At 39.9% G+C, this 23,363-nt stretch overlaps 1 protein-coding gene across 1 annotated transcript; it reads right to left on the bottom strand.

The window, feature by feature from the left end:
- Window positions 1-90: 90 nt before the first annotated feature.
- C6 (complement C6) lies at window positions 91-22,504 on the bottom strand (the record flags this gene model as incomplete). The annotated part of the gene is made up of 17 exons (XM_080362786.1): window positions 91-266; window positions 2,192-2,433; window positions 4,237-4,324; window positions 4,813-5,004; window positions 6,010-6,142; window positions 6,548-6,659; window positions 7,754-7,925; window positions 9,076-9,301; window positions 10,226-10,392; window positions 11,356-11,478; window positions 12,173-12,413; window positions 14,284-14,484; window positions 16,597-16,735; window positions 18,184-18,325; window positions 18,960-19,104; window positions 21,410-21,566; window positions 22,347-22,504. The coding sequence occupies 17 exons, from the start codon at window positions 22,502-22,504 to the stop codon at window positions 91-93; spliced, it is 2,814 nt and encodes a 937-aa protein (XP_080218912.1).
- Between the last annotated feature and the right edge of the window lie 859 nt (window positions 22,505-23,363).

The raw sequence follows: 23,363 nt of genomic DNA, 5'->3' as shown, positions 1-23,363 counted from the left end.
TTTCATAACCAGCCAAGTTTTGCCCAGGGTAGCTCAGCCTGCGCAGGGTGGGATGATGGTTGTGGCTGCAGGGAGACCTGACAGGTTACATCAGCAGCTCCCCTCTTCCAGCACCTCCAGTTTGATGCCAGCACACTTCATGGCTGCCAGTGCGCAAAGACTGACTGTCCTCCTCCTCCCTGTTGACTCCATACGGATGCAGTGAAGGTGGTCCTCTTCTTTGGAGCACTGGTAAGGCATCAGGCAGGAGCACTGGGCTTGTGTCTCTGGGAATGAATGTGTTGGAGTTTTAAATGCAAATGGCATGACTAAAAACATATTTTATAATTTGACAACATTTCAGAGTCCAACAGGGAAAAACACCACTGGAGGTTCATAAAACATTAGTTACAGGAAGCCTATAGCACATATACTAGATGGCAGAGTGCTAGGAAAAGAGACAAAAGCAGCTCTAAATATCTGGTTTTGCAGCAGTGATCCACACAGAAGTAGAAATTAAGCATCTAAATATTTTTATCCACTAGCTTTCCCTGACCTTTCTTCTAAACAAAAAGATATTAAGTTGACTTTCTGTTCCCAATTACCCTTCCACACAATGTTGCTGTGAAATGGAGTCTTAAGGTCCATATTGTGTCAGATCCTATTTCATTAACGCTTCCTTTATGAATAAGCTACCTGCTGCTAGCCTGTGGTAAAGCTCGGTTCTGCCAGTTATTTCATTACCCATTTCTGATCTAATCAGATTCTGACTCTTTATATTATTTCCCAGAAATTCCCTAGGCAGGAGACTAAGTTTCTGCCTTTCCTTTCTTAAAACATATGAAAAATACGTGTTTTCCTCTGTTTAGCTGATTTTACATGGTACTGCAGTATCTTCTGCCTCTATGTTCATACCAGCTGCTCATTCCCAGGAAAATCAAAACTTCTATTTCCTAAATGTTTGTGCATACTCATGAGAAAGAGGACCTTTGTGGAGATGGTGAGGAGGGAAGTCCAATTCAAACCTCTTTAGCACCACAATGAAAACTTATTTAATGTCTTTTTTTCTCCCCTCTCTATCACTTTCCCTCAGTGAACATGGCTCCTCTGTAGGCTTTTGAGAGAATAACTCTGAGGTTCTGGCACAGGATCCAGGTTTAAGCCACTTCCACAGTGGGAGCAGATTTAGCCTTCTTAGGGGCTCTGGAATAAATAAGCCCAATATGTTTTTAAATTATAGCAACCTTCCCAGGAACCCAAAGTGTCCAGATGGTCCACCACAGCATGTCACTTAAGGGGCACACCTGGTCATTCCTTCTGATTCAGCCCCACAAGGAACAATATCTCATGTGGTAATTTTGCAGCCACCTGTCTGAAATCCTGTGCTGCAGAAATCTTGCATCTTCAAAACAGGGTTTTAGTACTGCTGCACACTGTTGTTGCTCTATTTGTCAAGAGTAGACAAGCTATGATAAAGATCATATTTTTCTCTGGAAGCAAGTGAAGCAATGAGCACGGCTGCCACTCAGACTTTTTTTGGCAAATGCTTGATGTGCACAGAGCCAGCCAGACATTTACAGGAAAACTCACTGCTCTTATCATCAAGTTACACATCAAATAGCCATGTTGCACAATAGTGTATTTAAAATAATCCTCTTAGAGATTTCACCAGCTTAGCTACTTCATTAAAACTCTTAATAAACACTGTTTTCATATACAGGTATTTGCACATTTTACCATTAAAATCCTATTAAGTCTGATGGCCCCAGTCTTGCTTTTTAAGTAGTATCATGATTTAATTTCATAATTTAATTATAAGCTATGGAAACTGTGGCCCAAATTAACTCCTGAAGTACAAACTAGTGGTTATAGTAGCAGTGGGAACCGGCAATGACATTGCTGACCACATTTTTGTGACTGAAGATTCAAATGTTAATTTCCCTGAAAAGGTTCCCTTAGTCTCCAAGTTCCTTTTGTGCCTTACTAAAGGGAAATAGCTACACGACCTTTGCTTAAGGGAAAAGGCACTTATCTAAGTGTAACACTTGCTAGGAGGACATGGGACTGACTACAGTTCCACACACTTCTCATCGTAAATTGCTCAGGTGGACCACAATGCCTGTAAATCCTGTTCTTGGAACAGTGAAAGAGTCAGCACATTTTATTTTTACATCAAAAGGTCTGGATAAATTGCCGTGTTCAGAAGTCATACCTGGACACTCCTCCCAGTCATAGCAGGTGTCATAGCCACAGGGCACTTTCTTCAAACTATTTGTAGAGAGCTTTGCCCTTTCAATAGCCCAGGCTAGGTTGGAATCCCCATGGCAAGGACCAGCATGCAGGAAATGAAATGACTGCTTTCCAAGACACATTTCAGCTGAATACTGACAACTAGGCTTTGTCACATTCTGTTCAGAAACGGCATCTAGCACACAGATGTCTTCTGAGTAGTGGCTGCCCAGAGGGAAAAAGAAAAATTATTTTAGTAAGCTGTGGAGCAAGTCCATGCTTCTAAACTCTCCACCAACATTGGATGAAACACACCGAAGCCATGGCCAGGCTGGATATATGACTAAAGACCTAAGGCTGTCCCAGCTGCTGCAGGACCTGGACCTGATACAGTCCAGGGCTATGAGATGTGGAAGGTTTGGTCCTGTCCAATAGACGGGAGGTGAAGAACATGTGCCTGCATGAGAAAACAGGTGGGGCTGTTACTTCCACAAGGTGTGTGAAATTTCCACAGGCTCTGGGGTGGTTTGTCTGAGTTGATGCTGTCCTGCAGCTGTGTGTGTAAATCTGCCTCTGGGGCACTGTTAGTTTGGGACCAATGGCAGGCAAACCCAACCATGCTGCTTGTAGTTTCTTTCTGTATCGCTCTTGGTTCCTGTGTGGGCTCTTTCTCAGCAAGTGCAAGAGTTCCAAGCAGTGTCATTTTGTGGAGCTTAGTCATTTCCCAAAGAGGGGGAGCAATGCAGTTCACTTTGTGTTCTGGAGTTAAGCTTATAACTTTAGTCAATAAAACCTCTCTAGTTGTCAGAGGATTTAGCCTATGTGCTTTAGACAATGTCTATCACCCTCTGGACATTCTCTATCCAAGGAGAAAGAATATACCTGGTTATTTGGGTGTTAACATGAATGAGATGTATTCCGTGCCAAGGGACTTGCCTGTGGTCACACAGGAGCCCTGTGGTGGAATGTGTGTTGATCTCAGCCCTATGACTGCCCAGCTCATATTCAATCTATGCTCTTCTTTCCTATTTCCAGCCCCACACCACACCTCCACCCTAGCCAGTCATTTACTAAAAATTATCTAGGATAACCTGATACCTGTATTTCTAATTGTTAGACTGTATTTTAAGGAATAATAGAACTCACAGTTCAGGAGAATATTAAGGTAGCAACCTTTAAAGATTAACCAACCTCGTAACCATAGAATCTTTGTACTTAGTAGTCACACCCTATTCTTAAAATTGACATAGATTTATGACATATTATTTCAAAACAGGTGAATAAGAAGTAACTGAGAAACATGCAAAAGTTACTTAACATTACTTGAACAGATGTCTTGTGTTAGAACAGGTGTGGAATATGTTAATGGTTGTCAAGAATTGTGATGAATCTGTAATTTTCCTGTCAATATGGAAGCCATGTATGACCAGCTTGTCAGCGGTAGACCTATGGAGTGACACCCCCTGTCCAGCCCCAGCACCGAATAAAGAAATACTACTTCTAAAACTCTAAAACATGGTTTTAAGGGTCCGTAACTTTGTCGATTTTATGGTATCAAACCCTCTATTCCCTTGAAGGCTTAATGGTCTCTGCAGGCCATCTTGTGTCATATTTTTATGTGATCTGAAGAATGAAACATAATGTGTATTTCACGGTGTGTTCATCTGAAAAAGGTGAATCTCAAACACAAGGACCATGACGCACTATAGCAAGGGGATGATAGTGAAAATATAGAAATTGGAGGAATAAAGAGTAGGAAAGGAGGACTTGGGATCTCCAGTAGCAGATGATAATGTAGGTTAGAAGGGAGCATCATGGCATGCCATGTAGTTAATGTCATTGTTCATTTATTTCATAGGCTATAAGTGGGGTTATAATTTGGATATAGAGGCATAGCTGGCTAGTAGCTGAACAGAGGGCAGCCCTCCACTGCGGTTGTCTCTTATCACTCTTTCCGTTTTGTGTCACAATGATCTATCAGTGGAGAAACTTCAACTTTTCTTTTTCTAATTGAAGTACTTGACTTACCCACAATCTCCTGGAGACATACAAACACACTGAGATCCAACCTGCTTTTGTCCTGGATTGCAAACACCTCTAAGTTTAGTTTGCACATCTGAAACATAAGAGTGAGAGTTATTCTAAATAGTAACAAAGTGAACAGAAATAGATTTATTTCTGTTAATCCCATATTTCTCTATTCAAAAGCTGCCACGGTTGGGATTTCACAAGTCCATATCAGTCTTTGCAGAAATCACTGGAAAATCCTGAAGAGAAGCTGAAGTTTCAACAGCATGCATTCTCCTACTTTACTTTCATAAAGCCTTGTTAATACACCTGGTGTTTGTTTTGTTTTTAATAAAACAGTTTCAGTACCTAGGTCTCATAATTAAAGTTTACAATACATTGCACCCAAAAATTCTGAACTTAATGTACAAGTTTGGGGCTGAGACTATACAGCACTGTGGTAAGCACAAAGTAAAACCAAAATTGACGAACAGTTGCTATATGTCTTAAAACCAGTTGTCTGCCTTGTAGTTCTAGCTAGCTAAAACAAACTACCAGCAGCATAGAAACAGTAAAGTTATCTGCAGGCATACTGACCTTTTTCACATGTAATAGATCTCAAAATAGGAGGTGTCCAGGACAGGTCTTTCCCACAGGTATACTGTGTTTGACCAGTGACTATAAACCCAGCTCTGCAGCTCAGCTTCACAGTTTCACCAATGTTGTACTGTTGCTTAAATGGAGAAACTGTGACGCTGTCAAATGTTGGTGGCCTGAGGCATACTGAGGCTGTAATAAACAAGAAAAAATAATCATTCTTGTTGTTTTTATGGTGTGTGGATATTTACAGCATGTTACAAGGCTTCATCTGAAGAGCAATAAAGACACTCAATAACACTGAATATTTGACTGACATTTAAAACGAATAAATATTTAACATAATTAAGTCTAGAAATTTTTGGTGCACTGTCATAGTCTTTAAAAATAATTTTCAATCAATGACTAATTAAGATGTGTTTCTAATCTATGCTAGTATGAGTAATTTAATTTTACAGTTTAAAAATAATAAGAATGGCATTAACAGCATATTTTGCTTTTTCTTTTGCAAATTAAGCTATTAATGAAATAATTAAAATTAATGGCAATAGAAAGCTCGTGAGTATATTCAGGTAAATTTGTTTGATAAAAAAAACATTAAGTCAATGAAATCACACTGAGTTCTAGAAAGCTACCAGAGTGCCTCCTGTTAGCAAACCCAAGTCAGTTCTAATCCTTCATTCTTAGTTGGACTATAAATACTTCAAGGCATTGATTTATTGTGGGGATTTTAAAGGCAGCCTGGGGGAATTGGTGGTGGTTAGAGACACATTATCCATTTAATTTAAAAAAATGTAGTAGACAAATTCCTCTAAGAATGCTTTCTTCAGCATTACTGTCATCAACTTAAAGGTATTTATGTAAGTCTGGAAAGAAAAAATTAGTCCTTCTGTTAAAGGTACTTAAAACTAGACAAGAGAAGGACCTCACGGTATGCACCTGAGGTTTTTCTAAAGTATTGAATATTACAGTAATCTCACAAAGCACATAATAGTAACACTTATGATTGAAAGAGGAATGATGCAGTGACTCAGCAGGTTTTTGCCATCTCTAGTGTGAATACATGAAATACCTTCTTCAGATGCTTTCTTTGCAGATATCAGTATGGATTCTTTTGTTAAAACCTGCATGAAAATCTATTATGTGTCTTTTTCTTCCACTTCTGTTTTGTTGCTGGGCTAAATCAATTTTACTTACGTTGACATTCAACAGGTTGCTGCGTCCAGTTTTGATCTGGCAGACACCGAAGGAATTGATAGCCACTGAGGACATGACCACTCACACAGACAATTTCAGCTTCTTCCCCTACAGCATACTGGTTCTTTTCGTTCTACAAAAAGAGAAACAAAAAAGCCACACACCCAAATATGTGGTAACGAGACTGGACATTATCAAAAGAATGTAAGGTAATGAATGCTTACTTTTCCTACTCTGAACTATGAGTCATACACTCACCTACATAATGATATGTTTGTCCAGCTACGCTTACTGATGTCATGGTTACAAAACAAGGATTCAAGGACCACTGTTTGAAATTGATTTTACCTTGCCTTTGCTTCAGTTGCTGGTGGGCTTTGGTGGACTCAAGTCCCATAGCATGCCACATACACAGCAACACACTCACTAGCATAGTAGCTAGCTTGGCTATCAGGCATATGTAGCAAAGAAGCTGTAAAATTTCCCAGCTCTGCAACTACTACACTTTTCTTCTGTATCACTCATTTTTCGTGCTCACCCTGATAAAGCCATTTTCTGGTGGGTCTGGCCTGGAGCATCCAGATTCAGGTTCACCAACCAAGACATCTTCTTCTTTCCTGGATTCATCATCGTTTATACAAGAAGCACCTCTGAAAAGTAAAGAATTGCTGGTAAGGAAGTGACTTAAGCATTGGTGTCACCAAATCACACTGGCAGAATGTCAGGAGCTTTGGACAGGAATGCTGCAAGTGTGTCCTGCCCCACACCCTGTGGTGAACAAACTTTATCCTGTTAAAGAAACTATTATGGACACAAAATGTTAAAGGTGTTGGTAGGAGGGAGATTGTGAGAACTCTAAAAAAGTGATAGATACAGGACTACAATTTCTATCGACATAACTCATGAAATATTTTTTGTCAAGTAAGAAAAAGAGGCAAAGAACAGCAGAAAGAGGAAGTCTCTAAGGGGTCCACGTGATTTGCTTGGGTTTCAGACAACGTAGTCAAAACCTGTCTGTTGCCATCAGGCAATGGCTAAAGGAGGCTGGTCTCTGTAAGTATGAAGCTTTGTAGCCCATGGTGTTTAACTGGAATGAGTAACACAGGACTGCAGAGTTTGTTGCTTTTAATCCTCTCCTACCCACTCCAGAATCCCCTCTCCAGTCATTACAACAAGGATGATGAAAATCCTGTTTTGGCTCTTGGTTAGAGTAGAAAAACTGAATCTATACAAAGCCTAACTCTTGAAGATGCAAGAAACTGAGTCAGTTTTGGGTTGGGGTTATGATTTTTAGTTGAAATCATGCAAAACTGTTACATCAGATATAAGCAGGAATATAAAAAGCTTGGTAGTTTCAGTGGAATTCTGACACTGAGTTCATAACTAATTCTCTAAGAGAAGAGAATGTGATCTTAAAAAATGGAAAATGTGAACTCCCATGAATGGAATCAGACAAGTTTTCTTTTGCTTTGGTCAAGAAGCCATGCAAAACAGCATAAGAGATCCATAGGCATACTTTAGCATGCAATTCATCAGCCATTTTCTAGGAATAAACAGTGAATAAATTCAAACTTGAAGCAAGCTGCAAGGATTTTTAGATATTTCCTTCTCCTAGCCTCCACCACAGAAGTTCAGACAAGAGAGTTGTCTGCTATTTCTCCTTGATAGTCACAAGGCCACTCTGGAGGGCTTCGTAACTGTGCCCCATTGACTATGGAGATCTTTTGGTCTACTATCTTATTACCTGTCTGTGAATACAGAGACATAACAGTCCTCCTCTTCTTCTTGTTCACCTTCACAGGGCTTGCCACCATTCATAGGGGAGGGATTATTACACTCACGGGTTCTTCTTGTTTTGAAGGAAGCATCACATGGACTCCATTCAGACCAGCAACCCCAGTGGCCATCTACAGCAACTGCATCAAATAGAAGAAATTGCATCTATTGGTAGATCTGTACAATACGCAATATATCTCTTAAGGCCATATATGAGACAGTAGATTTGTAACAGTCATTTTTAGAGACTTTAAAATTGTTACTGTTAAGAGAACAGATTGCCTTTGGAATATGAAGGTTTCCGAAGAAATAGTCAGCCAAATTCCAGATGCCTCCTGAAAACTTAAAATATATCTTCCTTTCTAGTTTTGATGGCAAGTAATAATCAAATTCAGAAGTAGCTCATTTTCTATTTCTATTGCACACACAGATGTTTGAGTTTTCAGGGTGCATACAACCTTTTCAAAGAGCTCAGTATTTAATAAATTATTAAACTCTAACACTGTGTCTAAACCCCAAATATATATTTCATGCAAACCCCTCTGGGGTATTTGTCTGTGCCACCACGAAGCATATACAAATTTTTTTATTTGCACACTATTTTTTTTTTTCTGCATGCAACACACATTCTACATTCATCTCTATCTGCCCATCTTCAGTTGTTTATTTCTTTCAAAATATTTCTTTATCAGATAATGAGACCTGTATCTGCCTAAGTGACTTTCTCTTCTGTCCTCTTTTGGTCCTGTAATATAAATATATGTAATAAAAAAGACAATACAGTAAGTGTCTTCTGTTTCCCGTAGGTATGGTGCTAGAGCCTATTTCATTCAAAAACCCTTTTACATGAAATTACTCTTTAAATTCTTCAGAATTATGATTATGTTCCCTCTCCTTAAGACAACTGAGCTTTCCTTCCACATTGTAATCAGTAATTTTTATCTCCATTATCCATTTAATCTTAAGCATAACAGACTTTAGAGAAAACTAAGGAATGGGTTTCTTAATTTTTGCATCAGTTATCTTTGATCTCAACTTCACCCTTATTGCTCAACGGTTCATTTTCTATTATCTTAATTATGTAGCTAAGGAATCTTTTACCAAGTCTTACAATTTTTTTTAAGCCATGCCTATTCAGTTTTATTTTTTAACTTTTAATATATTCTTACACTTTCTGACCATCACTATGTGGTAAGAAGTGCTATGGATTTAGTAAGGGAAGGATATGTCAGATTCATCTTTGACAAATAGATACCAGAAGGACCATCATGACAGTGTCACCTCAGATACCTGATTTGTAACCCGGAGCTCGCGTCTCGCAGTTTTTGCCGTAGGTGCCAGCCTGGCACAGGCAGAGGCACTCTGTCCCGGAAAGCACAGGTCTGCCGTTGTTGGGGCACGGGGCACACCGGCAAGGATCAAATGTGCCCACATATTCTCTCAGGGCTCTCCATAGGTTATGACGTTTGGTCACGGCACATGGCACATTCTTCACCAAATCCATGATAGGTGACACCTAGCAGACAGCTCAGTCAACAGTTACCTAGACACGGCAGGTCCTGCTGGGGACAACTGCAGGGTTTTAAAGGGACTAGAGCCTACATATCACACTGGAGTCAGGAATATTGAAAGTTACAGATGCTTCAAAGGAGGATGACAGTGCTATACATTTGTATTATCCTGTTTATATTGCTTTTATTTCCCCAGTTTATGGATCACAGAGCCAGTGGAAAACCAACCAAATAGGATACCATGTCTAAAAATTCAGGACGTCATGGATGATGTGGGGTTTGCTTACACCTGGTTCTCGCCATGTGAAATATCCCTACCCTGCCTTCAGGAGCTCAGCAGCTGCGGCAGGGAAAAGATCACTACATACTGCATTCAGTCAGGTTTTGCTGCTTCTCGGCAGTGCTTTGCCACTGCTGCTGAGGGGCCACTGGGCCATACGGGGAGCCAGGTAGCTCAGCACACTGACAATGGCGCTGACATGCCGCATCAAACAAGAGGACAGTGACACCAGGGGACTGCTGTTTTGTTTCAGATTATCTCTGTGCCATACCTTGTAAAGTAGGCCTAACAAGGGAAAAAATACAAGGAAAAAAAAGTCTTCCCAACATCATGCAATGTTTTCTGCACAGTAACTAACCCCTGTCCATGACTGAGCTCCTGGTGGTGCTGGAGTAATTCACTCACATTCCTCCATTTTACTCTCACTGTCCATGGTCAATGCAAACTTGGTGTGGCTTATAAAGCAAGATGTACAACAAATAGTTCTAATAAATTTTTTGTATGTTTATATTATGCCCATATGTATATACATCCTTATCACAGAGAGCATCACCCTGATTTGAAAGACAAAATACCTGCAGAGCTCTCTGAAGAGCTGCTAAGTGGTGAGTGTTTTATTATCTCAATGTTTTTCTTGTTATTCTCTTACCTCAAAATCAATTACTACAGGGTTGTCCTTTGTTGACTCCAACCAGTTTGTGAAGACTGTGTGTCCTGGAAAAGCCCCCTTCTTCTCCCAAGCCAGAGCTGCTGCATACTCTGACCTGCCACCTTTTACCAAGGAGACTGACTGTTCAGCTGACTCCAAAATGGAACCTGAAAGGGGATTTCATCACAGTATTGTCAGACAAAGGCCTTCAAAGACAGTGGATGTAACAACAGAGCTCTAAGAAAAGATGTAAGAGGAAATAAAAGACTATACTAAGATCAATTTATTGAAGCTACCCGTGGAAGAATGAACTCTAAGCTCAGAAAAACAACCCCTCCAATGACAGCAGCCAGTCATAATCTTCCAAACGGAAGTGTCTGAGACGTCAATCATGGAGTTATTCAGAACTACACAAGACATTTGTAGAAAATGCAGGGGATACGGAGGCTCCATTAGAAGAACACACTGCAAGGAAGAATATTTAGTCCCAGCTGTAAACACCGGAGTAATGGTAATTGATCGTAAAATGAGGGCAAAACCATGGAGGTGATAGAATCCCTGGTTTTAGTGATGCAGAATATGACTCTTGCCATTCTTGCAGAAACTGCACCAACATTCTGCAACTCCTCAGACACATTTCTGGCATTGCCTGATGCCAGATGCATCCTTTTCTCCTGCACCTAGATATCTACTTGACATGAGGAAGATGGGAGGGGAAGGTCTGGTTACCGCTGCCCAAATCTCTCAATGAGCCTTGAGCAACACTTAAAGAGGATCAGGGACTCAGCCATGATCACACATTTCTAGTTGTGCCCATTTGCCAGTTCAGCATGCCTGGCCCTGGACCCAGGGCCATGGGGAGTACTTGTCAGATCCGTGACAGACTGCAAGAACCAATGCCATGAGATTCATAATGATGGTGCTCCAGAGCAGAGGAAGAGCACTCCTAATCTCTTTTGCAAATAAAAGGGTGTTTCCAGTGGTTGTTTCAGAGACTGGTTCCTCTGACAGTGGTGGAAGAGCATCTGTAGTTCAACAAAGCTGGGAGGTCACCTAGGGCACCTGGCTGAAGAGAATATTATCTCCCAGGGTAAGTAATGGGACACGGGCCCTATTCTCATTATGGTCACCTCCATGCTTCACAGTCATCCTGTTTGTTGTGCATCTGGTACTGACTTTCTTTTTCTTCCGGAAGAACACACGCCTTGTTGTTTCTGTTCGGACACATTCTGTTGATTCATCCACTGCCAGACCTAGAAATACCACAGAGCAGCAGCCTCATCACCATAACCATGTTACCTGATGGAACCGCACCCCCAGGCTCCCACATCAAGGTGATCCATCGCACGTCTGTCTCCCTGCTCACTGGTTCCTTTCTGACCTCACCCACTACTGCTTCCCCTGCTTCCCCAGGTACAAAGACCATAGGGCTGAGTTATGCCCTTAGCTCCTATACCCATGCAAGTTCCCACAGTGACATTAAGGATCACAGCTTATAACCTTAGATTTCCACTTTTGTGGTATTGCCTTTTCATTTCAACAATCTGGCAGTCAGAGCATTAATTTTAGAGTGATTTCTAACCAATGCCAACAAATTTAATGACTGTGTCCCAGTTAAGCCTCTCAGACTTCACTCCCACAGTGTGCTGGGACACCTTTTCTTGATGACACCCACTTTTGATATGAAGGTCTTAAGAGGTTTTCTTAAACACAATAACATTTACCAAGTGAGGAGCCTCTCTAACTTTTCAAATTAAGACTACGTTGAGCAAAAATTTATTCTTGTTCTATATTTAGGTGGTGTGAGTAATTTTGGGGTCTATGCAAGTCTAAAGGATATTTTTCTGTTAGTTGGAGAACTTATTTTGTGGTGTAAAGCCTGAAAATAAAAACAGTGAGAAGAAAAGCTGATAAACAGATCATATTTTCTTGCTAAAGCTTACATACCCGAGTTCTTCAATTCCTCAGAGCTGTACTGGTAAAGAATGTCATAGGAACCACCCATCTTCCCAGAGGTGTAGTAATGAGTGCCAAAGTCATCAAATATTCTGCTGTATAAAATGTAGTTGTACTCCAGGGGCAGGTGGTTAAGTGCTTTCAGAAAGACGTCTGAGAGCTGCAGATCTGACTGTTTCATTGTGAAGTTTGCAACAGAAATGACTTTATGGACTCTAATAAAGTTGGAATTCTAGAAATGAAAAAAAGATGACTCTTAGCACCCTCACAGGTAGTTAATTGCAGAAAGTAGAGGGACCAAGAGTACTGCAAGAACTCATTTATTGTGCACATCATGCTGCTTTCCAAGAGCCCTGTGAAGTTTGTGAGGACAATGCTCATTACTCCATTACACTGTGGGAGTATAAAGCATTCCAACAAAAATTAGGACTTCCTGAGCACCTACAAAATAGAAAGTAAAAATATTTCTGCCATAGCAAATATATCAACAATTGATAAGACAACTAAAAGGTTCAGAGGAAAGTCTTCAGCTTATAAAAATTCACGGACCATTTGCAAATAACCTAATGAGTGTGTATTTTAGATCCTAACTTCTATGAAATATTATACTTTACCCATCTGCTAAAAGTGAAACTATACCACAGGGATAAAGATCTCATTGGGTTCAAGTGTCAGGCTGTTAATGTGAGAGGAAAAAAAAAAAAGAGAAAGGTCATAAAATGAAAACACCTCTTACATTCAGGAAAAAAAAAAAAGTTTTGGAAATAGCTTTTTTTTTTTTTTTTGCAAGGCTCAAAGTGGTTTATGTGGGAATATAACTAAATAGAAGGGAGAAAAATAGAGAAAGAAACACTGAAAGGAAGGAGTTACAAAATGATAAGGGGAACTGATGGCACGAGGTCAAAGCAAAAAGATCAAGAGCAAAAGGAGGGGCAGGAAACTGGAGCAAATGACCAACCTGCACACAGAAAAGAGTCATTATAAAACAGTCTATAACTGATTTATATGCCAGTTCTTCTGCTGAATTTTGCTCTATAGTTTGACTCTACTCCACTGCTGTCTCCAGGCTCACTTGGCTTACAACTCATAAGGATGCCTCTAGACAGGGAGTTCTCCCAGCTAGGGCTGAGCAATGTAACATATGAGATGGACCTCAGCTCTCTGCTCTGCACAGCACTGCTCATTTCAGTGCTCTTACTCTCACATTTTAAAATAAGCTAAAAATACTCAGCTTTCTGCTGCGGTGAGAATAAGAATGGAAGAAATAGGGTATGTAATGATTTCTAGATTGTACTCAGCTCCCAAAATACCCTGTCGTAACATAATTTTCAGGATTTTCAGGTGGTTTAAGTTTTGATCCACAATTTTCAGCTGTGCCAACTAACATTCCATTATGACCCATAAAACTACAGGCTATTTCAGGAAATACTGATTCTAAAACCTTAGTTGGATAAGAGGCTAAAAATAATTTTATTCTTGACATACATCTCACATTTGCATTTTTCTGCTAGTAAAAGTAATCTAAGTGCTTTTATTATTAGCAGTCTACCTTACAGTTGTCAAACCCAGTGATTTCTATGTTAAATCCCTGAAGCACACACTGAAAACTGGATTCTAAAGTCTCCAGTCATTTCTGGGCATGTGTTTATTTGTAGTGTGAATCCTGGTGTTGGTAGCAAGCTTAACCCATCAGTACCAGGTATTAATATGAAATATTAGTGGATCAGGGATAATTATTCCCAAATAAATCCTGTTCTAAATCAGGCATGAGTAGTCAAGTTCAGTTTTGTTATACAAACTACTTCATTGGCAAAAATCAGCCAATCAAGCTGAACTGGGCTGCTTTTTAAAGGGGAATAAGGCTATGATTTCTGTATTAAAAATAGAAAAGCATGTGGTGCTACAGAAGGCATATTACAACCAGGAACGTCCTGTATGTAGTATCAGAGTAGAAACATTTTTTTATGGGTGGTTCTAGTGTTTTTTGAAAAGAAGTGTAATTCCAATGCCTTGATAAAGAAAGTAGCCTTTGGTAACTCGGTTCTGAAATGAGCAGATGTAAATTGAACGAAAAGAAGAAATTGAAGTCAAGATTCAATCACCTTTTCATATGAGGCTTCAATGGCTTTCTTGAAGGAGGAAGATGATGTGACTTTAACCCGTGTCTTTCTTGAAAACAAAAACGGGATACCAGAAGATCTTCTACCACTATGAGTGGATGAACTACTTCCATGAGCACTATCACTGAAGGGAGTTAAATCATTGTAGAAATCTGATGTTACATCGTCCTCTTCATCTATTACCTGGAGATTCAGTAAAGCAAAATGCGTTTGCCCAAATAATAATCTGGAATAGAAACCTATTAAGAAACCTATTAAGCAATGAATTCATGATATTTTTAAGGCAGAAGCATGCCTTATTATTTGAGATATGTCAGTAAGCTAAAATAATGTCCTTAGCACAAAAGATGAGGCCAAGAAAGGTATTCAAGAAGAATACAAGATAAGAAGCAGAATTACTAATAGGCATTTATACAAGGGAAGAAAACAAAAACCAAAACCAAAACAAAAACAAAACCAAAAATGAACAAAAAGACCAAAAAACAACAACAACCAAACAAACCAAACCAACCCAAACCAACCAACAAATAAACCCAAACAAACCCCATAAGCAAACAAAAAAACAAGCATACAACACTTTCTTCTAAAATTCCCCACCTCTGTGCCCCAAAGCTCAAGAATAATTTCAACAAGTGTTTCAACTCAACTTTTCAAAGTCTCTCAGACCTTAACGCTATGTCCGCTCTATGACTAAGTGCCAGTCCCATGGCTTCTATATCATACAAAGCAAAGAGCTTGATGTCTTCTTAATTCCCAGCTAGAGGAATGAACAGGTTTCCAGAGGGGAGTCTTAGAATACATTTGCAGTGTGAGCAGCCGTACTGCATGAGGGACTAAGGGTAGGTGAAAAGAAACTGGGAACAACCCTGTCTGATCAAGTCAGTAAACCTCAGTGATGCTGTTGTGTAAAACACCAAGACAATTTTAGCATCAGCTCAGAAATGACAGATTTCCCAAATCTTGGACAAAGCCCTGTGGGTGTTTGAAAGATTCAATTTTTCCTCCTCTCTAGACTTGTTTAATAGGGCCACTAAGGACCTTGGGAGGTAAGGCGGTCCATTCCCCCAGTCCACTTTCATTCTCCAAGAAGTCACATGCTTTTGCATGAAAGAACACTGGTGTTCCAAGGAGAAAGCCCGATCCAGTGACCCTTCTACAACAAAGGCTGCAGTGTATCTTAAAATATACAGATGCACTCTCAAAGGTGACATTCACAAACCCTTAACAGTTCTGCAAATAGACATCAGTAAATTAGTAAACTACGCAACTTTAAAGAGACCTGGATAAATCGAGGCTTTTTTTTTTTCCCCATTGAGTATTTCCATGTACAGTAATTTTTCATCATTATTAAAGAAACCTATATGTCATGGCTAATTCAGTTACAGTTTCCATGGAACGTATTAGGCTGTCCTTTGTTCAGTTGCTCCTGTTAAAGTAATACTAAAAACTCGCAGCACTTGTGGCAAAAATTGTCAGTTCAGATTTCATCTATTAGTTGAGCTATTTTTACATCCTGCATTCCTTCCTTCCCAATACAGTATCTATTGGCTTCAGACAGAGACTGCTGATATGTGTACAACCAAATGTTGTGCCCCAAACATGGCATTAAAAGTATTTTTCTAAATATCAGTGTCTAAAAGTCTAAAATATCAGGTCAAAAACAATCAGTGATTTCCAGATTTTTTATAATACACAAGCCTGGTACATTTTGTCCTTGGCCTGTCCTGCAAGACTCCTCCCTAGACTATGTACTTCTTGTTCTCCTGCCTCCTAGACTCAACGCCTCACTCCTGTCTTTGCTGCTCATCAGAGGGCTGGACAGGAACCGGCAGGACTGAGGGACTAAAATGGCTCAGGGTGGAATTATGTCCCAAGGCTACAGATGACTAGAAGGAAGCTGGAGTTAGGGCAGCTATTGGTGCTGTGAAGATACAGCACTGATGCTGAAATGAGATTTGGACTTGAACGAAACCCTGGCCAGAGTATGTCAGGCTTAAGAGTAAGGCCCTTGGTACTGAGTAAGAATAAAGAAATGGCCACAACCATGAGGAAGCTGGAGAGAAGCACAAGTCCATCATATTGACTCTGATATGCAGCAACTGAACACAGGTTGGAACAGTGTGAGTAGAGCCACTCAAATGATGAATATATCCCATTTCCACCTGTCACCCGTTCAGGCCCCACCAGGTTGGGAAATCTTGTCCTAAAACACACATTACTACCTAAAACTTGAGCACATAACTTGATTGTGATTACAGCAAGGGTTTTTCAACTAGAGTTGCTGCTTCAGAGTACCTGAAAGCTGACAGCCTCCAGGTTTGCAGGAACACGATACGATTTCCTTGTGTCGTTGTGCTTTACTGTTATGCATTGTCCTCCATTGAATGAGTTGCCAAGCACTTCCCCTCGGCTCTCTCCTGCCAGAATGTGAAATCTAAGAAAAAAATATTTGCAGAGATTAAACAACCACAGAAAGACACATAGACTTGAAACATTTAGTGATACATAGCTGCCTTGAAGATTTTGTAGGGTTGAAGGAAATGGTATGAACATCTGGGATATGTTACTGCTTTGAAAGAAGTTCCTCTACCAGAACTTCTCATTCACACTGAATCAAACTGAAAATACTGTAGTAACAAACCTGTTTCCTACTTTCCAGCAGTGCCTAACCCTCTACAAAACTCCAGTGTTGCATGAGACTGTAACTCTTAAGCAGAGAAACACCTAAAAATGGCCAAGGAAAATGGACAAGCAGTTCTCCATTTCTACCATAAGTGATGTTACCACAGTGCACTGAGTTCAAAATTCAATTCAAAAATGCAAGACCACGTGGAACGGGCATCCCATGTTTAGGTTTCACACTGCACAATTTGGTAGTCTGGAAAACATTATGGTTGATATCGTGTGAGATTTATCACAGTGGGTAAGTCCTAGCCTGAGGGTTTAGGTGCATTTTTATAATTTGTTGTTAATTTTGATTTCATAGAATCATAGAATCATTTTGGTTGGAAGATACCCTTAAGATCATCCAGTTAAATCATAACCTCACTCTAGCACTAAACCATGTCCCTAAGAACCTCATCTATATGTCTTTTAAACATCTCCAGAGATGGCAACTCCACCACTTCCCTGAGCAGCCTGTTCCATTGCTTCACAACTCTTTCCATGAGGAAGTATTTCCTAACATCCAAACTAAACCTCCTCTGGTACAACTTGAGGACATTTCATCTTGTTCTGTCACTTACTACTTGTGAGAAGAGACCAGCACCCTCCATGCTACAATCTCCTTTCAGGTAGTTGTAGACAGTGATAAGATCTCATCCCAGCCTCCTTTTCTCCAGGCTGAACAGCCCCAGTTCCCTTGGCTACTCCTCATCAGAGTTGTGCTCCAGACCCTTCAACAGCTTCATTGCCCTTCTCTGAACTATATCCAGCACTTCTATGTCTTTCCTGTAATGAGGGGCCCAAAACCAAACACAAGATTCCAGGTGGGGCCTCACCAGCACCAAGTACAGTGGCACCATCTCTTCTTTAGTCCTGATGGCCACACTATTCCTGATAAAAGCCAGGATGCTGTTGGTCTTTTTGGCTACCTGGGCACACTGCTGGCTCATGTTCAGCCACTGCCATTCAACACTCCCAGATCCCTCTCTGCCAGGCAGCTTTCCAGACACTCTTCCCCAAGCATGTAGTGCTTCCTGGGGTTGTTGTGACCCAGCACTTGACCTTGTCAAACCTCATACAGTTGGCCTCAGCCCAGCAATTTGAGAGATTATATATTTTAATGGGACACTGTCACATGCCAATTAGGGATTATTTTGTTTATGTTGATTTGTGAGACAACCATCTCAAGTTTATGAAAAATAAGCAAATCTGGCTTACCCACTGGCTATTAACTGCACACCTGGGATGCTCTCATACTTTCTGTTACAAACGGTCTTTTTCTTCCCACAATTTCTTTCATCAGAATTGTCCCCACAGTCATTTTCTCCATTACATTCCAATTTTTTTGCAATACAGCGACCTAGACCAGGGAAAAAGCAGCATCAAGAAACATTATGCAAAGATTCTTCACATCTGAATGCAAAAAAGGGCAATCTTTTTCCTTGGTAAAGGTGTGAAATTTCTGTAGGAATTATCAGCAAGGCAGCATAACGCTTTCAATTTTACAATAAGAAATGCTTGTTTCAGTTTTGCCAGTTTTCCCTTGCTTTGAATTTCTGAAGGCTTCATTCAAGGTTTAGCAAAAAGATATGTGGATAAAGTTATTTTGAGGCTAATCAGGTATATTTAAACTGAAGTAAAAAAGAAATACCCACACATTTAATAAAAACAGTGCAAGTTCATATTCAGATAAATTCTATGGATATGTTTATACATGAAAAATCTGTGCAAAGAAACATTATTTGAACAGTGCTACTGTCTAGCTATCATGGTCATCTCAGGCTAGAGATTGTACTTGAATTGCTTTCAGTTACAGAAGAAACCATAAACATAAGCTGGTACTAATACATATGAAATCTTTAAGCAGACTTTTCCATGGAATTTGTGCATGGAATATACAAGATCTGGATCATTTGGATCTTTTGTTTTGTCTCAGTGCCTAGTCTTTTGACTATCTAATAATGCATCAGTCATGCAATGAAGATTATCATTACCAGTTTCACACTGAAATTTATTCTTGCAATCAACTTCCACTATGTTGCAGAGCTTGGTTGGGAAGCATGGACGGGAATCCACCAGAGGCTCAGTACAGGCCTGACCCCCAAACTGGGATGGTCGCAAGAGTGTCCTGACACGAAACTGAAAGACAGAAGAGGTAAAACCAGGGCTATTTGTGTGATCCGTCTTTGTAGCTAAGTGCCTCCCCAGTCAGAGTCATGTGCCTTAGTGCTGCTGAAGCTTTACGAAAACCAGAGTCCCAAAGGAAATATTCTGTTATTTTTGTTGTTGTATCCTACCATGCCATCAACCCAGGTAACACAGGCAGGTAACTGAAATCCAAGAGCCTCAATAGTCCTAACAGAACATACATGATTAAATACTTGACAACCTGGGCTACAGCACAGGGGGAAACAAAAGTTCAGTCTGTGGATCTTCAGTTTTAAATGTACAGTAAGAACTGGTGTGTGAACAAGCTTATGAAGAATTTCCTGCTCTTTGTCATCTCTGTTGAAATAGAAAAGCTCTCTCAGTGGCATGTACTCCCACCCTAAACCAGCTTGCTTGTTTCCCATGCAAGGGGCATCTTGTCTGAGGAGCACTGGATGACTGGACAGAACAAAAATGTTTTTCTAAAAGTTTCTGTTACTCAAGAAGATCTGGAATCAATATCTGCAGCTCACTGGGGTTTCTTTCCCCAAGTCGGTACCCTCCACACAGCATAACAAAGCTGAAGGCTGCTAGACAAATCACTTCAGATATGTTTTCCACTCCCCTTCAAGGGTCTGCTGGTGAGACCTGCCTGCATATGACTGAAATGTTCCTTCTCCGTCCCCACAAGATAAGCACAATTTCTGTTATTTCTGTTACTTCCCTTCCTAAAGACAGACCTTGGAGTCAAACAATGCAGGAGAATGTCTATTAAAAATCAGTAACCAAGTCACTATGGAGGGAGAGTGTGAAGAGTCACATCAGACCATCCAAAAGCTTTTGAACTCAAGATAACCCTTCCTTGTACTTGGATTTGGGATCCACAACACTCACTACATTATTTGTGTGAGCTTTCACCTCTTCCTCCCTCCCCCTCACTACAAGCTTGCTTGTACTAGTCTTCAAACTTACCTTGCAAGTCACGTCCTCCATTCTGATGGCTGTTCAAATTTATAAAGGTCACAAGCAGTGATCTTTATAGCTTGGAGGAAAAAATGGATCACAGTCCACAAAAGCACCTTTTGCTTGAAGCAGCAAATATGTTGCATCAATATTTAAAGTTAATAAAAATGAACAATGCTTCTATATATGTGGGTAAGAAACTCAGCCATTTAAGAGAATATTGATTACAAAAAATAAAAATCAGTTTAATTGAGAGCAATGCCCCCTTTCAGCTCTTGCAGTTTGTTGACTGTCTCCCACTCTTTCAGAGTTTGTCCCTGCTCTGCTCTCATACTCTCCATCCCAGTCACAGGATGGTTCACATGTCATGCTCAGCTTTGCCATCCTGAATTTGCATCAGAAAGTGATATATGTATGTAAAGTTATACTTATGATATCTAACACATTTTCTAAGATAGTTTTCAGGCATGGATTTCTGAAAGCTGAGCAGAAGATTCACAGGAGAGCTGTAGGCTGTGTCTGCACAGAAAATCAGAGCTGCTATCATGGTCAGACTCAAAGCTCAGACCCACCAGCCACATAACTACCCCAATTAATCTGTGCTCCCCTCCACTTCCTACAACATTACATTTGACAGGGCTTGGAGTCTTTAGGGCAAATTTACTTGAACTAGCCCTTTTACTTCTTCCATCTCTGCCATCTCACCCCCAAGTCTACCATCAGTCAACAGACAAGTCCAAGAGGAAAAACCAACATCCTGGGGATTTTTTCCACAGATATTAAACACATCCACCTGATGTTTTTGCAGGCTATAAAGATTGTGTGAATGGTACTCTGGATTTCGTAATGGCAATTTCAAACTGATCCTGACCATCAGTGTAAGATATAACCTGAATATTTCTAGCCAGTGCTAGTTAGGATTTGCTAATTAACTCTTTTTAACAGATTATTTGATCCTATTTTTCTTGTCTTTAGAACATACAGAAAGCTATGGATAAGCTAAAGATTCTGTGACAATTTCCTCCTTAAACATACATGTAAACTCTACAGCTTAATTCATCTTTTTTCAGGAAAACTTATATTTAATTGTGACAATGGGACTTTTGAGGTCCTCATAAATGGATTTATGCTACAAAATCACCCCTTTCTGTTTTGATCTGCTGTTTTAACTTGTTCTCTCCATCTTCTACTGTTATCATGCATAACCAATTTCTCTTGCTAACTTAAATTGTCATTTGGCAGATCAATTGTCATGAAATTGAATATCTGAAACAAAGAAATCTCTTAAGCAGAATTTCTTGCATTTAATCCATATAATACATTTTCTACCTACTTGTTTTTTAATGCATGGGTCACATTCTGACCAAGGGCCAAAGTCTCCAAGCTGACAGTTGATAGGGCATGTTTGCTGGTTACATACACGTAATTCCTGCTTTGTGCACAGCTGGTCGCAGAAGTTTTGGCTGTAATATTCATCCATTCTTATTTGCCTAAAAAAATTGAACAAGTTATGCTAGGAAGGAAGCATAGACAGATTGTAGATGTTCTGTAACTGTAGGTGAATGCTGATAAAGAAAACTATTTGAACCAAATGAAAAAAACTTGAGAGATAATAGGTAGTTGCAAAGTGTTCATCTTAAAAAAAAAATCCCAATATCCCTTAAATTTACAGAGCAAGAAACTTCTGTTTGATTCATGTAACTTGAAATGTCCCAGAGAATAGCTGTGAAAAGAGCCAGGAAGAAAAGAAGGGATTTCTCATAATTTTAGGTTATACCACCGAATTATATTTAATCTGATGCTGCTGAATCTTTATTTGAGTTTATTTATTGTAATAAACTTAAACACAGGATGAGGAACCTGCTGTAAGCTTGCCACGCTGGAGCTCACCCCTTCCATGGCATTGCCCTGCACAGGTCAGAGCTCCCTGAGGAGGTGCTGAGCCCTGGCTGCTCATGGGGCTGGTGCTCCATGCACGCTGCTGTCCAGGCTGTCCTAGGACCCGGCTGTTTTCTCCTTGCTTATGGGTATTGGCAGATATAGGTTTGTTTAGAGGCACCATAATGCTCTATATACATAATTTTGTAATTATCAATCTTGCAATTAAAATATTATCTGTTCATCTGGTAAACACTTGGATATTACTTTTTTTTTTTCTTTCCCTCAGAATATAATGGAAACTGCAGCTTCAGATACAGTTTCACCTGCCCAGAAGTGGTGTTTTCTCAGGGAATAAATAGAAACACAGTAGTGAGATAGTTTGGTCCTACCTGTGCCTGGTCTGTGTGCCGTAATTGCAGGTTTGTGAACAGGCAGACCATGACCCCCATGGGTAATGTTCACAGTAACACCCCTCGCTGCTCCAAATGTCCAGGCTCAGCAGGATCAGCTGCATCAACATAGTCTTGTCCATAGTGAAGGTGTCCATCTACAGCACACGAACTCGTAACAAAAGCTCAAGTAACTATCACTAGCAGTTGTGCCTTTATCCTTAGAGAGACATCTCATTTGCACAGTCTGTATGTCTGCTCAGAGTACAAAGTTGCTAAACAGTGTACCTAGAAAGGGCCAGAAATGCATGACACACAGTTATCAATAATTTACAGAATACTTTAAGGACCGGAAGTCACAATGGCTTCTTTTGCCACTTATTTATCAGGAGTACTAATCATGACTGTGCATTATTTCCATTTAAGAAGTGGCTTATAAATAATTTTGAATGTGATGAAGAAAGGCCTGCTATTGCTGTTCATTGCTTAGAAGTATTTTCAAAAATGTTTTCTAGGAATAAGAATAAAACCACGAGACAGTTCTTCCTATAAAACACATAAAACAACAAACAGGACAAACAGGAATAAGCAGCCCCATCTATTACCTGTAATCAATTCATTTCACATGCCTATAGCTCGCCTTTACAGAAGTGTTTTGCTGCAGTGAATCCTTCCCTCAGCTTTTTGTTGTACTTAGTTTTGACTAGCCTGTCTAAATCACAAACCATCACTGTTCAAAGCTCATCAGAATTTTCTACCAACAGCAAAAGACAGAACTGCTAGTCTATTTCTCACTCCAGTGGTCAATCAAAATTTATTTGATGGAGCAGAAGGTTATAGAGTCTTTGGGAAATAGTAATGGTTAGTAAACTTGAAAAATGTTTTCCAGACAAACTATATATGCAGTGAAAAATGCAAAAGATTTTCCTCCCTCATTGCGAGGCTGAAACAACATTGAAGTTGATAGGCTGTTACAGTAGAACATCATCATTTTGATTTGCCTCAAAAAAGCCAAAA

The sequence above is a fragment of the Nesoenas mayeri genome (genome assembly GCF_963082525.1).
Source record: "Nesoenas mayeri genome assembly, chromosome: Z".
Taxonomy (NCBI): Eukaryota; Metazoa; Chordata; class Aves; order Columbiformes; family Columbidae; genus Nesoenas; species Nesoenas mayeri.
This window is presented reverse-complemented; position numbering and strand designations above follow the sequence as displayed.